At 55.8% G+C, this 11,617-nt stretch overlaps 1 protein-coding gene across 1 annotated transcript; it reads left to right on the top strand.

Moving 5' to 3' along the window:
• Positions 1-659: 659 nt before the first annotated feature.
• On the top strand, positions 660-1,604 carry LOC128903356 (olfactory receptor 14C36-like). Its single transcript, XM_054187374.1, has one exon. The coding sequence runs from the start codon at positions 672-674 to the stop codon at positions 1,602-1,604; it is 933 nt and encodes a 310-aa protein (XP_054043349.1). The 5' UTR covers positions 660-671.
• Positions 1,605-11,617: the final 10,013 nt, after the last annotated feature.

The following is an 11,617-nucleotide window of genomic DNA, read 5'->3' as shown; positions in this document are numbered from 1 at the left end:
TAGGACCTGCTGACAGGGAGGTGCCTCTGAGCAGTGCCCTTCTGCCAGGAGGTGCCTGCAGGGCAGAGCTGAGCACAGAGCGGGTGGGATGGGGTCTGTGAGCACTGGCAGGGAGGAGACTTGGAGACAGAGAAACAGCTCCCAGCAGGGACAACTCCAGGCAGCAGAGAGCCAGGCCACCCCTCTGCATCACTCTCTGCTCAGCTGCACAGGGAGAGAGGGAAGAGTTTGGAGAAATGGACTTTGAAACTGGACTCTTCTGAGCTCAGAAAACTCCCGTTTCTTCTTCAAGAAGGTTTCTAGTGAGAACATCCTCTAACAGAGAGACGTGTAAGCAGAGGGCACCTGTGTGGTGACCAGCAGGTCACTCATGGGCAGACCGGCTCTCCTGACTCTGCATTAGGGCACAGGGAGCCCATTTGTCGCTCAGGGCTCACCAGTGGTCAGGCTGAGAGCAATGGGAAAGATGAGGATTTCTGTCCCTTCAGAGCAAGTGCCCTCACTCAGCAGCAAAAACCTGAGCTCACAAAAAAGATGAGTGGAGCTCCCTCAAAGAGAAGTAATTCTGAGGGGGTGTTGGGGGAACTAGCTTAGGATTGACTCAAGAAGTCAGCTGTAACTTGTCAATGTCTTCTCCTCTTTCAATGGTCAGCCATGCCCAGAGGCACCAAATGTCCAACAGCAGCTCCATCACCCAGTTCCTCCTCCTGGCATTTGCAGACACATGGGAGTTGCAGCTCTTGCACTTCAGGCTCTTCCTGGGCATCTACCTGGCTGCCCTCCTGGGCAACAGCCTCATCATCACCACCATCGCCTGTGACCACCGCCTCCACACCCCCATGTACTTCTTCCTCTTCAACCTCGCCCTCCTCGACCTGGGCTTCATCTCCACCACTGTACCCAAAGCCATGGCCAATTCTCTCTCGGACACCAGGGCCATCTCCTATGCTGGATGTGCTGCACAGGTTTTTCTCTTGCCTTTTCTGATGGTAGCAGAGTATTGTCTTCTCACCGTTATGGCCTACGACCGCTACGTTGCCATCTGCAAACCCCTGCACTACGGGACCCTCCTGGGCAGCAGAGCTTGTGTCCACATGGCAGCAGCTGCCTGGGGCAGTGGGTTTCTCTATGCTCTCCTGCACACGGCCAATACATTTTCCCTACCCCTCTGCCAGGGCAATGCCCTGGACCAGTTCTTCTGTGAAATCCCCCAGATCCTCAAGCTCTCCTGCTCACACTCCTACCTCAGGGAAGTTGGGCTTCTTGTGGTCAGTGTCTGTTTAGGCTTTGGTTGTTTTGTGTTCATCGTGCTGTCCTACGTGCAGATCTTCAGGGCCGTGCTGAGGATCCCCTCTGAGCAGGGACGGCACAAAGCCTTTTCCACGTGCCTCCCTCACCTGGCCGTCGTCTCCCTGTTTGTCAGCACTGCCGTGTTTGCCTACCTCAAGCCCCCCTCCATCTCCTCACCATCTCTGGATCTGGTGATGGCAGTTCTGTACTCGGTGGTGCCTCCAGTAGTGAACCCCCTCATCTACAGCATGAGGAATAAGGACCTCAAGGATGCAGTGTGGAAACTGATATCTGGATGGTTTCAGAAGTATTGAACTGCTTGTTTTCTTCTGCAAATCACTCCTAATGGAACTCATTGCAGGTTGGTTTTGGTTGTGAGTTTCTGGGGGGTTTTTTGGTTGTTTTTTTTTTTATTTTTTATTATAATATTGTCCACAAAAAAATGTCATTATGTTCTGCCATTTCTAAGTATGTATCTATTCACCTTCTGTGTGGTGTGACCCACACGCTGTGTCTAGGAGGAGAGATGCTCTCTCTGTGTTTTAAGAAAATAAAGGACCTTCAATGTATTGTTTGATCCTTCCTTTGAGACCTTCTCTTGAGCTGCAGGGGCAGATCCTGTGTGCAGAGGTGGAGGGGAAAAGAGTCCCGGCACCGGAGCACTGACAAGGAGCACCAGCGCTTGGTCTTCCCAGAGCTGCTCACTTTCCACTTCAGCGCTCCCCTTCTTAGCTCGTCTCTTGGTATAAGGCCTGAGTGCTCTTGAAGCTTGGCGGCAGTTTTGCGGTGTGGTGGTCCTGTAGCTGCAGGCAGGGACAGGGAATGAGCACTTCTGTGACAGAGCTGGCCTCCAAAAGAGCATTTCCATCATACCAGGGGATCTCCTCAGGGCAGTGCCTGAAGGCTCAGGTCTCTTGCCAAAATGGCTCTCAAGCGCACAGCCAGTAATTTGCATAGGAGAAAAAACATCAGTGAAGAGTGAAAGCGAGTGAGTGTGCAGGGCGGGAGCACACAGCAGTGTCCTTGCACAGCCAGGCTCCTGGGAGGGACAGGAAGGTCCAGCAGAGCAGGGTCTGGTCTGTGCCTTTGTTCACTGGACACCCTGGGGATGCTTCCCCAGGGCAATCGTCACAGACCAGCCAAGAACCACCACCATTTCCAGCACTGGCCGCTCACCCTTGCTCGGAGACGTTGCTTCTCCTTCCGCGTAGGGATGCGGAGTGACTGGCTCAGAACTCCGTGTTTGCATCGTACAGACGAGGCGTAAGCATGCCCATCGTGCGGGGGTGGTGGGATGAACCTGAGTGAGCACAAATGCCATCAGCTGTTCCTAGAGGTGCCTTGAAGGCCTGTGAGACAGCGTCTGGAGGTCAGTTCACGTAGACAGTGTCCTGGTTTGAGGTAAAACAGAACTGGCCTTCTTTTTAGGAACTTTACTTTCCAGTTAAGCCTCTTCTGACTCTCTGAAGTTCATGGCATAATGTTATGACCATAGCCCGCTTCCAGAGTGGTAAGGGCTTGTTTATAATTAATACCAAGGAATGGTGTGCGGAGGGGCTCCTGCTTGTGGCCATTAGGCACGGACTCCGTTTCGGTGGACAAACGAAATCGCTTTATTTTAGGCAACAGCCTCCTTAAATACCTTCTGCAAGAGAGCTAGCAATTTCCCACTGCTACATCCTTATCGTGTGATTACCCAGCACATACCACACATACCACACATGGTGTAAACAAAGACAAACTATTCATCTTCAGCAACGCGGCCGGCCGTCAGCACTCTCTCCTTTTCTTCCCCTTACCATGGCCCAGGTGCTGTGCAGCGAGGGCTTGTTTACTTATCCCGCGGTTCGCCGCCAGTGAGAGCCACGAGAACTCCAGGGCTCGTTCCGGGTGCCGTGTCCGCAGGTTCTTCGGCATCCACACCTGCTCATCCTTATTGCTGTCACAGCCAAGCTCAGCTCACTCTGTTATTGCCCCGTTGGAGGGGGGTAAGCGGAGAAGCGTAGAGGGGCGGCACCTACGGGGAGGAGGGGACAGGATCCCAAACTGACCAACGGGGTATTCCATCCCACCTGCCCCACGCTCAGTGTAAAAGCTGAGGGATCAAAGGGTCAGGCTCTTTCTTCAATGTCCAGTGTCCCAGGAGGACTCCTCTGGCTGTTGGTCTGCCTTTGTTCCCGATCTGTGCATTCCTGAATCCAGCCCCTGAGTTCAGTGCCCTTCCGTCACTGACTCCAGTCTGGGGCTTTCCCAGTGCCTGCCGGTGACACGATCGTCATCCTGGGAGCTTGTCATGGTTTTGTATATATTGTATATATTCCACTATTTTCTTATTAATATTTGTCACGGATGGAGCAATGCACTTCACTCATAGAGAGAAGCAGCAATGCATTTATTGACATAAACCAGGGATTTAACAGTTTGATGGTAAATGTGACAGCGTTTTAAGATAACACTTGGTTATTTACTGCACAGAGGACAGAGCTGTCAGGAAGACCCTCCCGTTGAGTCACGAGGTTCAGAGAGGACCCCCTTGCTTTCTAAACTCCTTCTCAGAGAGGAGCCTAGGGGCGGCTGGATCCAGTCTTAGTCCCAGACTCCTCAATGGTTTATGCCTAAAGGATTATGAATGCGCAATCAGTCCTTTATATCACTTAGCTAAGATTTCAAAGGTTACATGCTATCAGTCACTTACCGAGGATCTGTTGTGGCACGTCTTGAGCGGGCGTCCCTGCTCAAGGGGAGATCCTGGCGTGCAGCCCACTCAAAGGGGGCTGTTCCCTACTTATGGGGCTAAGATGAATGACCCATACTCATATTTGCATATTGACCACCGTGCCAGTATTGCTCAAGTTAGCCCTTGGCTATTGTGTTGTTGTCTGTCTCACCAAAAGCACGTTCAACCCGGTGCAGCCATCATGACTACATGCACCCATTGTGACCACCACTTGGGCAGGGTTACAGGAGATAAAGGTCAGGTTTGTGCCTGGGGAGGGGAGCACACCGTCACAATATTATTATTAGCTTTTCTTATTATTATATTATTATGTTGGTTTGGTTTCTCTTCAACTCATAAGTCTCTCTCTCTCATTTTCTCTCCTCTCCTCTGAAGGGAGATGCTCTCCCTCCTCTGAAAGGGAGAGAGGTAAAAGGGAACATCTGTCATTTGGTTTAGTGGCCAGTCCAGCCCAAACCATGACACTGGGGAAGACGGCAGAGTTACTAAAGGCTGCCTTTGTTTCAGTCTTTACTGCTAAGGCTGGCCCTAAGGAATCGCAGACCCTGGAGGTAAGAGAGAGAGCCTGGACAAAGGAAGACTTTCCCTCGGTAGAGGACGATCGCGTTAGAGATCATTTTGGCAAACTCGACACGCACAAATCCATGGACCCTAATGGGATGCACCCAAGAGTGCTGAAGGGAACTGGCAGATGTTATTGCGAAGCCGCTCTCCATCACCTTTGAAAGGTCCTGGAGAGCAGGAGAGGCGCCTGAGGACTGGAGGAAAGCCAATGTCATGCCAGTCTTCAAAAAGGGCAAGAAACAAGGCCCGGGAAAGTACAGGCCAGTCAGTCCCTGCTCCATGCCTAGGGATGTGAGGGAACAGCTCATTCTGGATGTCATCTCTAAGCACGTAGAGGAACGGAAGGTTATGGGGAGTGGTGAACATGGATTCATATGAGGGACGACTAGTCATTTCTCCTAAACAAGGCAGCCTGAAGAGACTTTTCATGTCTCAAACACTCGCAGTACCAGGCCTTCTGTCATGGAACTGATAAGGCCAACACCTGCTTATCTCTTGTGCGACTCATGAGAAAGAAAACTGGCGCCTGGACGACCAGTTTTAAAGAAACACAACAGCCCTGTTTTCTCTCCCGTGAAGGATGAGCTGTTTCTCCACAAAAGACACTATGCCCAGTGTTGACCTTTGCCTCATTATGCGTGAAATGATTATTAAAGTTCACACCCCTGCATATGCTAATGAAGATTATCGAGATCATGCTAAACGTATATGACTGTAGCTCTCATCTCCCACCCAAATCATGCTGCACGTCACCTGGCGGGCGGGGGCAGGGAACCTGAGACAAAACGGCCCCTAGGAGTGGGCGAACATAAAAGGGGGAAGAATTTCCCTGGAGAAAAGAAGAGTTTTGGCTGGTCAGACTTTTCCCTGAAGAGACCCTCAAGACACTTCTGCGACCCGCGCTGATTGGAGTAACGCTGGAGCCAGGACCGGTGATCTCTTTATCTCTCTCTCTCGATCTCTCCTTCTCTACTCCGTTGCTTCTTTCTTTATCTTTCTTTTTAGCTTCTTATTCCTTTCAGAGACGTAACACAAGGCATACCGTACTGCTTGCCATAAGTTGTTACATACCTAAGCAACTGTTGTGGACCTAGTTAAGACCTGGTTACTGACCTAATAAATGTTTGTATAGGGACCTTGAGATTTGTCTCACCTCAGTCTGCGCTGCTGAGGATTTGTGAATCTGAGTCCCTCACACACACCTCTCTCTTCTGAGTGGGACGTGACAACCAAACAACCGCTGTCAGCATCAAGGTACTGGAGCAGCTCTTTAGTGTCATGAAATGCCTGTGGGCAGGGGGAAGGAAGCATTCCCAGGGACACTGCAGAGGGCAGAGAAGGGCTCTAGGCTATAGGTCAAGTGTCCTAAATCACCACCAATTTCACTGGTGCCACGTGCTCTGCATCCCCTGCTGCCCTCCTTGGAAGGACGCCTGGCAGAAGGTGTCCCTCAGCAGGTGTCAGACCACCAGGTCTCACCGTGAAGAACATGCACGTTCTGTCTCTACCCCTGCCAGGAGAGCCCTGGAGGTAAGAGCCCATCTGAAATGCGGGCACTCGGTCTGAATTGTACCTGTCTCCCATGGGAGAGCTGAGGGACCTTCCTCAGAAAAGGGCTAGAGAGAACACAAGACCAGCTGCGTTAGTCAGGCACTAAGAGACAAAAACTTGCCCAGCAGACCCCCTCGTTCTGGGTCAAACGCTGTGGCAATGGAGAAAAGCCTCTGTGCAGCCGGGCAGCAGTGCGGCAGGCTCGGCGGGGCCCCGGCAGTGGCATGGTTCCCAAACCTCAGGCCATGTCTGATGAGCATCTGGAGATACCAAAGAAAGAGGCGCTGGCTTGTGTGCCAAGACGTGCACTGAAACCCAAATAAAGATCAGTTAACCGCTGGAAAAGCTCACCCTAATTCGCCCTGCTTATTAATGATCAAAGCCACGAGTTGCAGGGTGTTCTAAGCGCAGCGGTTAGAGAACTGCAACCCGAGGTGGTGCTCCCAACTGCACCATGAATTGTCTGCTCAAGGTGCATCTGGATCTACGGGCTTGGAGTTGGACAAGAAATTAAAATCTTTTCCGCATTCTACCTGCCCGCACATCAGTGTGCTCTCTGCCCTCCTCAGGCTCTGGTGCTCTTGGCTCCAGCTGCTTCTGCGCTTGCTGCAGAAGCACGTGCTCTTCTGTGGGCTTCTCTGTGCCTTGGAGTCTGAGGACACTGATGTGGTATCCTCTGGGCAGGCGGGAGGAAAACAAATCCCTCCCAGATGACTTTCCATAGGTCAGTGGTACTCTTTCTCCCCAAAGGTACATGAAGACGCCTGCCTTTAGTCCCCCCGCCCAGTACTCCAGCAGCAGCTCAGCTGGCCCATCGTGCCGCGGCCAAGGAGATGGCTGTGCCATGGAAGTGCTCAGCAAGGGGAAGAGCAAGGCCTTCCGAGGGTGGGGAGCGATGTCCCTGAGCAGGGCAGTGCTGCTCTGCTCAGAGCTCATCTCTCCCCGGCGCTGCCCGGGCCAGCACAGCCAGACACTGGTGGCCGTGGCCGGGGTGGCTGTGGGAGCCACAATGGCCTCTTGTGAGGCGCAGGGGGCACGTCCAGGGCGGGGGCCACAGCGGGCTCCGGGGCACAAGGAGTCGCTCCCACTCTAAGGGCTTTCCCACACTGCTGGCAAACAAAGGGAACTCCATCCAAGCTAAGGCTCCTGGACAAGGCAGAGAGCTGCTGGCGGGAGCCACCTCAGAGCCAAGAGAGACACTCGGCGCCCGACCCTGCCAGCTGAGCAACGGCCTTCCGAAAGGCAGCCCTTCGGCACCTCGGCTCTACTGCCACCACCCCTCGGCACGGGATGATGTTCAGTCCTTCCATCTGGTCCTGCGTACTGGGTCCGGGGCTCAGGCCAGACTTGGCGAGACTCTCCGGGATGAGGACAAGTGGGTAACAGCCTGGATTTCCTGCTCCCAACAGGCTGTGGGCAGGCAACCCTCAGCAGCACGGTGCTGACAGCCGTGCTGAAGGAAGACACAACGTCGGTGAGCCGAGGCCGCAGGCAAGCCCACCAGTGTCACCCAGACGGTCCCACCAAACCTGTTGGACTCCCCCAGGCCCCAGTGCCTCCGGTGCCACCATCCATTTCTCTGCTTGGCCTGGGTCCCCAACCTCCTGTCCCGGGGCACAATGTCACACCCCAGGCCCGGCCTCCTCTAAGGCACCTACCCAGAATGGTCTGTTGCTCTAGGAGGCATGTCCGTGCCCAGCAGCTGCCAGGACTCCTGCCAGGCAGCTACCACACTCTCTTGGCCTCCTCTGCAGCAACCTGAAGGCCCAGGAGCAGCCCCAGGCTCTTCCAAGGCAGCTATCCAAGGAATCGTGTCCATGGTCAAGGCAGGTCCACGTATTCTAGCACCCCATGACTACTCCCAGGCAGCTCCCAAAGACTTTTGGCCTCCTCTGGAGACAACTGAAGTCCCGGGTGTCACCCCCAGACTCCTCCAAAGAAGCTCCTTGAGGAATGCTGTCGATGTTGGAGGCAGGTCCATGGCCGCTAGCTCCGCAAGACTCCTCCCCTGCATCGCTTCATTCATCTTCCTCCCCTGCCCAGCGGCTGCTGGAAGCAGGGCTGTGACGCACGGCTGTGGGCTCTGCCCGCCGTTCCTGTCATAGCTGCAGCAAGGGCAGGTGGGGGATCCCACGATTCAGGTATCCACGGAGGTGCAGCCACCAGCTGGAATGGCCCAAACCCCCCAGCGACCTGCAGCTGGGTCACCCTGGAGAAACACTCGTGACAGCTCCCCGTGACACAAAGTGCCAGGGACCCTTTCCACCTCCCCTGCGGGAGAGCGGCCTCTTGGCTGTGCTGGGGTGCTCGTGCCCTGGGGCAGGAGGTTTGTGACCCAGCCCAGGCAGAGGAATCCCTCTGTCTTCGGGACACAAGGAGCTCAGGAAAGAGACGAAGAAAAACACAAGAGATGCTGCTAAAGAGTGTTGACTTTAGAAGTTGTTCACAGCGGTCCTTCCCCCGAACAGGGGAGAAGGGTTTTACAGTTCGCCATGGCTCTGAGATCAGCCCAACGTGGTGCTGGAAGCAGGGCCATCTGAGGGACCTTCCTTCAGGACCTTGACCCTCCCAGGGACCTTTTGCATGGTGCTACGGAAAGGAACGTACTTTCTTGGGCAAGAGAGGGCAACCAGACCACTGTGGGGACAGGGACGGGGCATCTGTGGGGACAGTGACAAGAACAGGGATGGGGACATGGCGCCTGCCGGGACAGAGAGAAGGACGGGGACAGTGGCGGGGTCAGAACTCCCGTGGGCACACTGATCAGGACATGACACCTACAGGGATGATGCTGGGGTGAGGGATCGGGTCAGGGATGGGGACAGGACCCTTCTGGGGACAGTGAAGAGGAGAGGGAAAGCAGAGGATGGCCCATCACCTGTGTGACCTCCATGCAGTCCAGCCTGTCCCCAGTCCCCAGCTGCCCGTAGCAGTTCCTCCCTTGCATGTAGACTCTCCTCTGGACATCCACCAGCCCCAGGTGGTTGTACGCCACAGAGCAGGCCACCACTTTGGGCACAGGGTGACAGCGAGGTGACATCTCTCGCGACACCACCCAGGGTGTCAGGGACACCCACAGGAACCCCCCTGATCTCAGTGGGCAGTGGCAGGGGGATGAGCGTGGGATGGGCAGGGCATCCCGATGTTCGCACCTCTCCCATCTCTGTGCGACATCGCAGGTAGTGTCAGGGGGAGTTTTTTGGGGTGAATTATGGGGATTTGGGGAGAATTTTTGACAGGTGCAGCCAGACAAGGGGAGGAGGCTCCCTGCCCGCCCTGCAGCTCCCTCCCTTGGCATTATTTGGGTGATTTGGAGTTATTTTGCTGTGGCAGTGAGGCAAAGCTGGCCTCCGGAGCTGAGCACGGCGAGACCTGACAACGGGTGGGATTGTCTTGAGGCTTTGCATGGAGCCCTGTCCCCACTGGAGGGGACGTTGGTCGTGTTGAAGACAACGGTGCTGCATCCTTTGTTGTTGCGTGTGTGCGTCCCGCCCCCAGCCCCCAGGGTCGTTCCGTCTCCCAGGGCCTCAGCGCTGCTTTCTGATGGGGCCATGCCCGGGTCCTACAGACACCTGTCTGTCCTGGCTTCCCTGACAAAGGGCTGCTTCCACTGGGGAAGGGGACAGGGGAGTCACCCCCTGCCATTGCCTTCCCTGCTGGAGGTGGGTTAGCCTTGGGGGTGGCTCGGGGCCCTTCAGGGCTCAGGGGCTCTGACATGGGGCTCAGGGGGCCTTTTGTACCTCTTGGGTGCTGTTTCCCGGTGCCCCCTGGCTCCCTCCTCCTCCCACACAGGCACAGAGCGGTTCTGCAGGAATGGCTTTTAATGGAAAAAAAAAAGTGTCATGAAACCTCTTCTAATGTAATACCCCACCACCCCCCAGCAGCTGCACCATTTCACCCCCCAGTCTCCATCTCACCCTCGCTGTGGGTCTAATCTCACCCTCCCACCCCGGTGCTGGATGAGCGAGCCCTGCGCTTGCTGGGTGGCTTTGGCCAGGTCCTCTTCCGCTTCTTTCCCCGCTCTTTCAGCCGCCCCAGGCTGGGGTGCTGGCAGGTCCACCCTGCATCCAACTGGAGCTCCTGGGGACCCATCCTGATGGTGGTGAACTGCTCCAGGCTCAGGGCGATGTCGGAAGTTTCAGGGACATTGCGTTTGGGGGTGAGCAGCTCTGCAGGCAGCGAGAGCAAGCCGATATTGGAGTGGGGGATGGCTCTGCTGGTGCCACCAGCGTCCACAAGCATGGGCACGCTGCTGGGACCGTCCTGGCCCACCAAGGAGCAATTCAGAAGCACCTCCTGGGGCAGTGCAATGTCGCCTGCTGGGTCGCCCAGGGCTTGGCTGTGGCGTCAGCACAGTGGCTGAGCAGGACGTCGCTGCCCGGGGGGATGCTGCTGCCTGGGAGTGCCCCGGTGACAGGGGCCATGTCACAGAGGCTGAGCCGTGTGCTGGTAGCCAGGGAAGCACAGCAGCAGCACCGGGGGATGTGGGGCCACCACTCTTCCCTCATGGCTGTAGGGTGCGAGGTGTTGGGGTTGGCCCTGGGGGTTCCCAGGGGCTGCCCAGGCTGGGGGGGTCCTGCAGCCCCGCGGCCCCAAAGGGCAGCCCCTGGCAGAGAAGCAGCGCCGTGGCCAAGCGTGGCGGTGACTGGTGGAGGCGGGTTGGTGCTCGTCCACTAGATGCGGGAGACCCAGGGTTCTGCTCGGGGACGGATCACCGGCCATCACCTTCACTCCTTTCCCCAAAAGTGTTCCCGAGCTGCAGGGGTCGGGGCCAGTCTCTACCGTGGGGGTAGAAGCTTTCAGGATGGACAAAGGGCTGAAGCAGCTGGGGCACTGCGGGGGGCGAGGGGTTTTTCACTGCCAAGCTGAAAAACCCTTCCAACCTGCACCCTGAGACCCTGCAACTTGCAGGTTTCAAAGCCAGGTGGTTGCAGGGTTCACAGAAACCTGCCACAGCTCATAAATGTCTCGAAACAAAACCTTGGTGGGTGACGGGATGGAGGAGCATTGCCTGGCACCAGAACAGCACTGTCCCCTCCCAAACGCCTGGTGCACAGGGACCGGTCCACGGATGGGAGGGAACCTGCCCTGGGAGTCTTTTCCCATTCAAACTGAAACGTTTTGAATGCCGCCTCTGGATTTTTCTTCCTCCTTGTCAGGAATTGGATGCAGCTCCCCCAAAAGACAGCACTGGGATGGACAGTCTTGCTCAGAAGTGATACAGGAGCAGAGGAGATCCAGTCCTTGCAGGCAAGGACAGGGCTACAGCAGCACATGGGACGTACAGGGTGGCATGTGTCACTGGAGATGATGGGTCCTGGCAGGGCAGCGGCACCTGGAGGAAGAGCACAGCCCCCCCTGCCAGCACCGAGCAAGGGGGCACAGCCTCACGTCCCCCCTCCCAGGCAGACACAGCTAAGAAACAGCTCCAGCTGGAGCTGGCAGGACAAAAAGCCAAATGAAAATCTATCCGTG

The sequence above is a fragment of the Rissa tridactyla genome, unplaced genomic scaffold, assembly GCF_028500815.1.
Source record: "Rissa tridactyla isolate bRisTri1 unplaced genomic scaffold, bRisTri1.patW.cur.20221130 scaffold_29, whole genome shotgun sequence".
Taxonomy (NCBI): domain Eukaryota; kingdom Metazoa; phylum Chordata; class Aves; order Charadriiformes; family Laridae; genus Rissa; species Rissa tridactyla.
The sequence above is the reverse complement of the archived record's forward strand: the minus strand, read 5'-3'. Positions and strand labels throughout refer to the sequence as shown.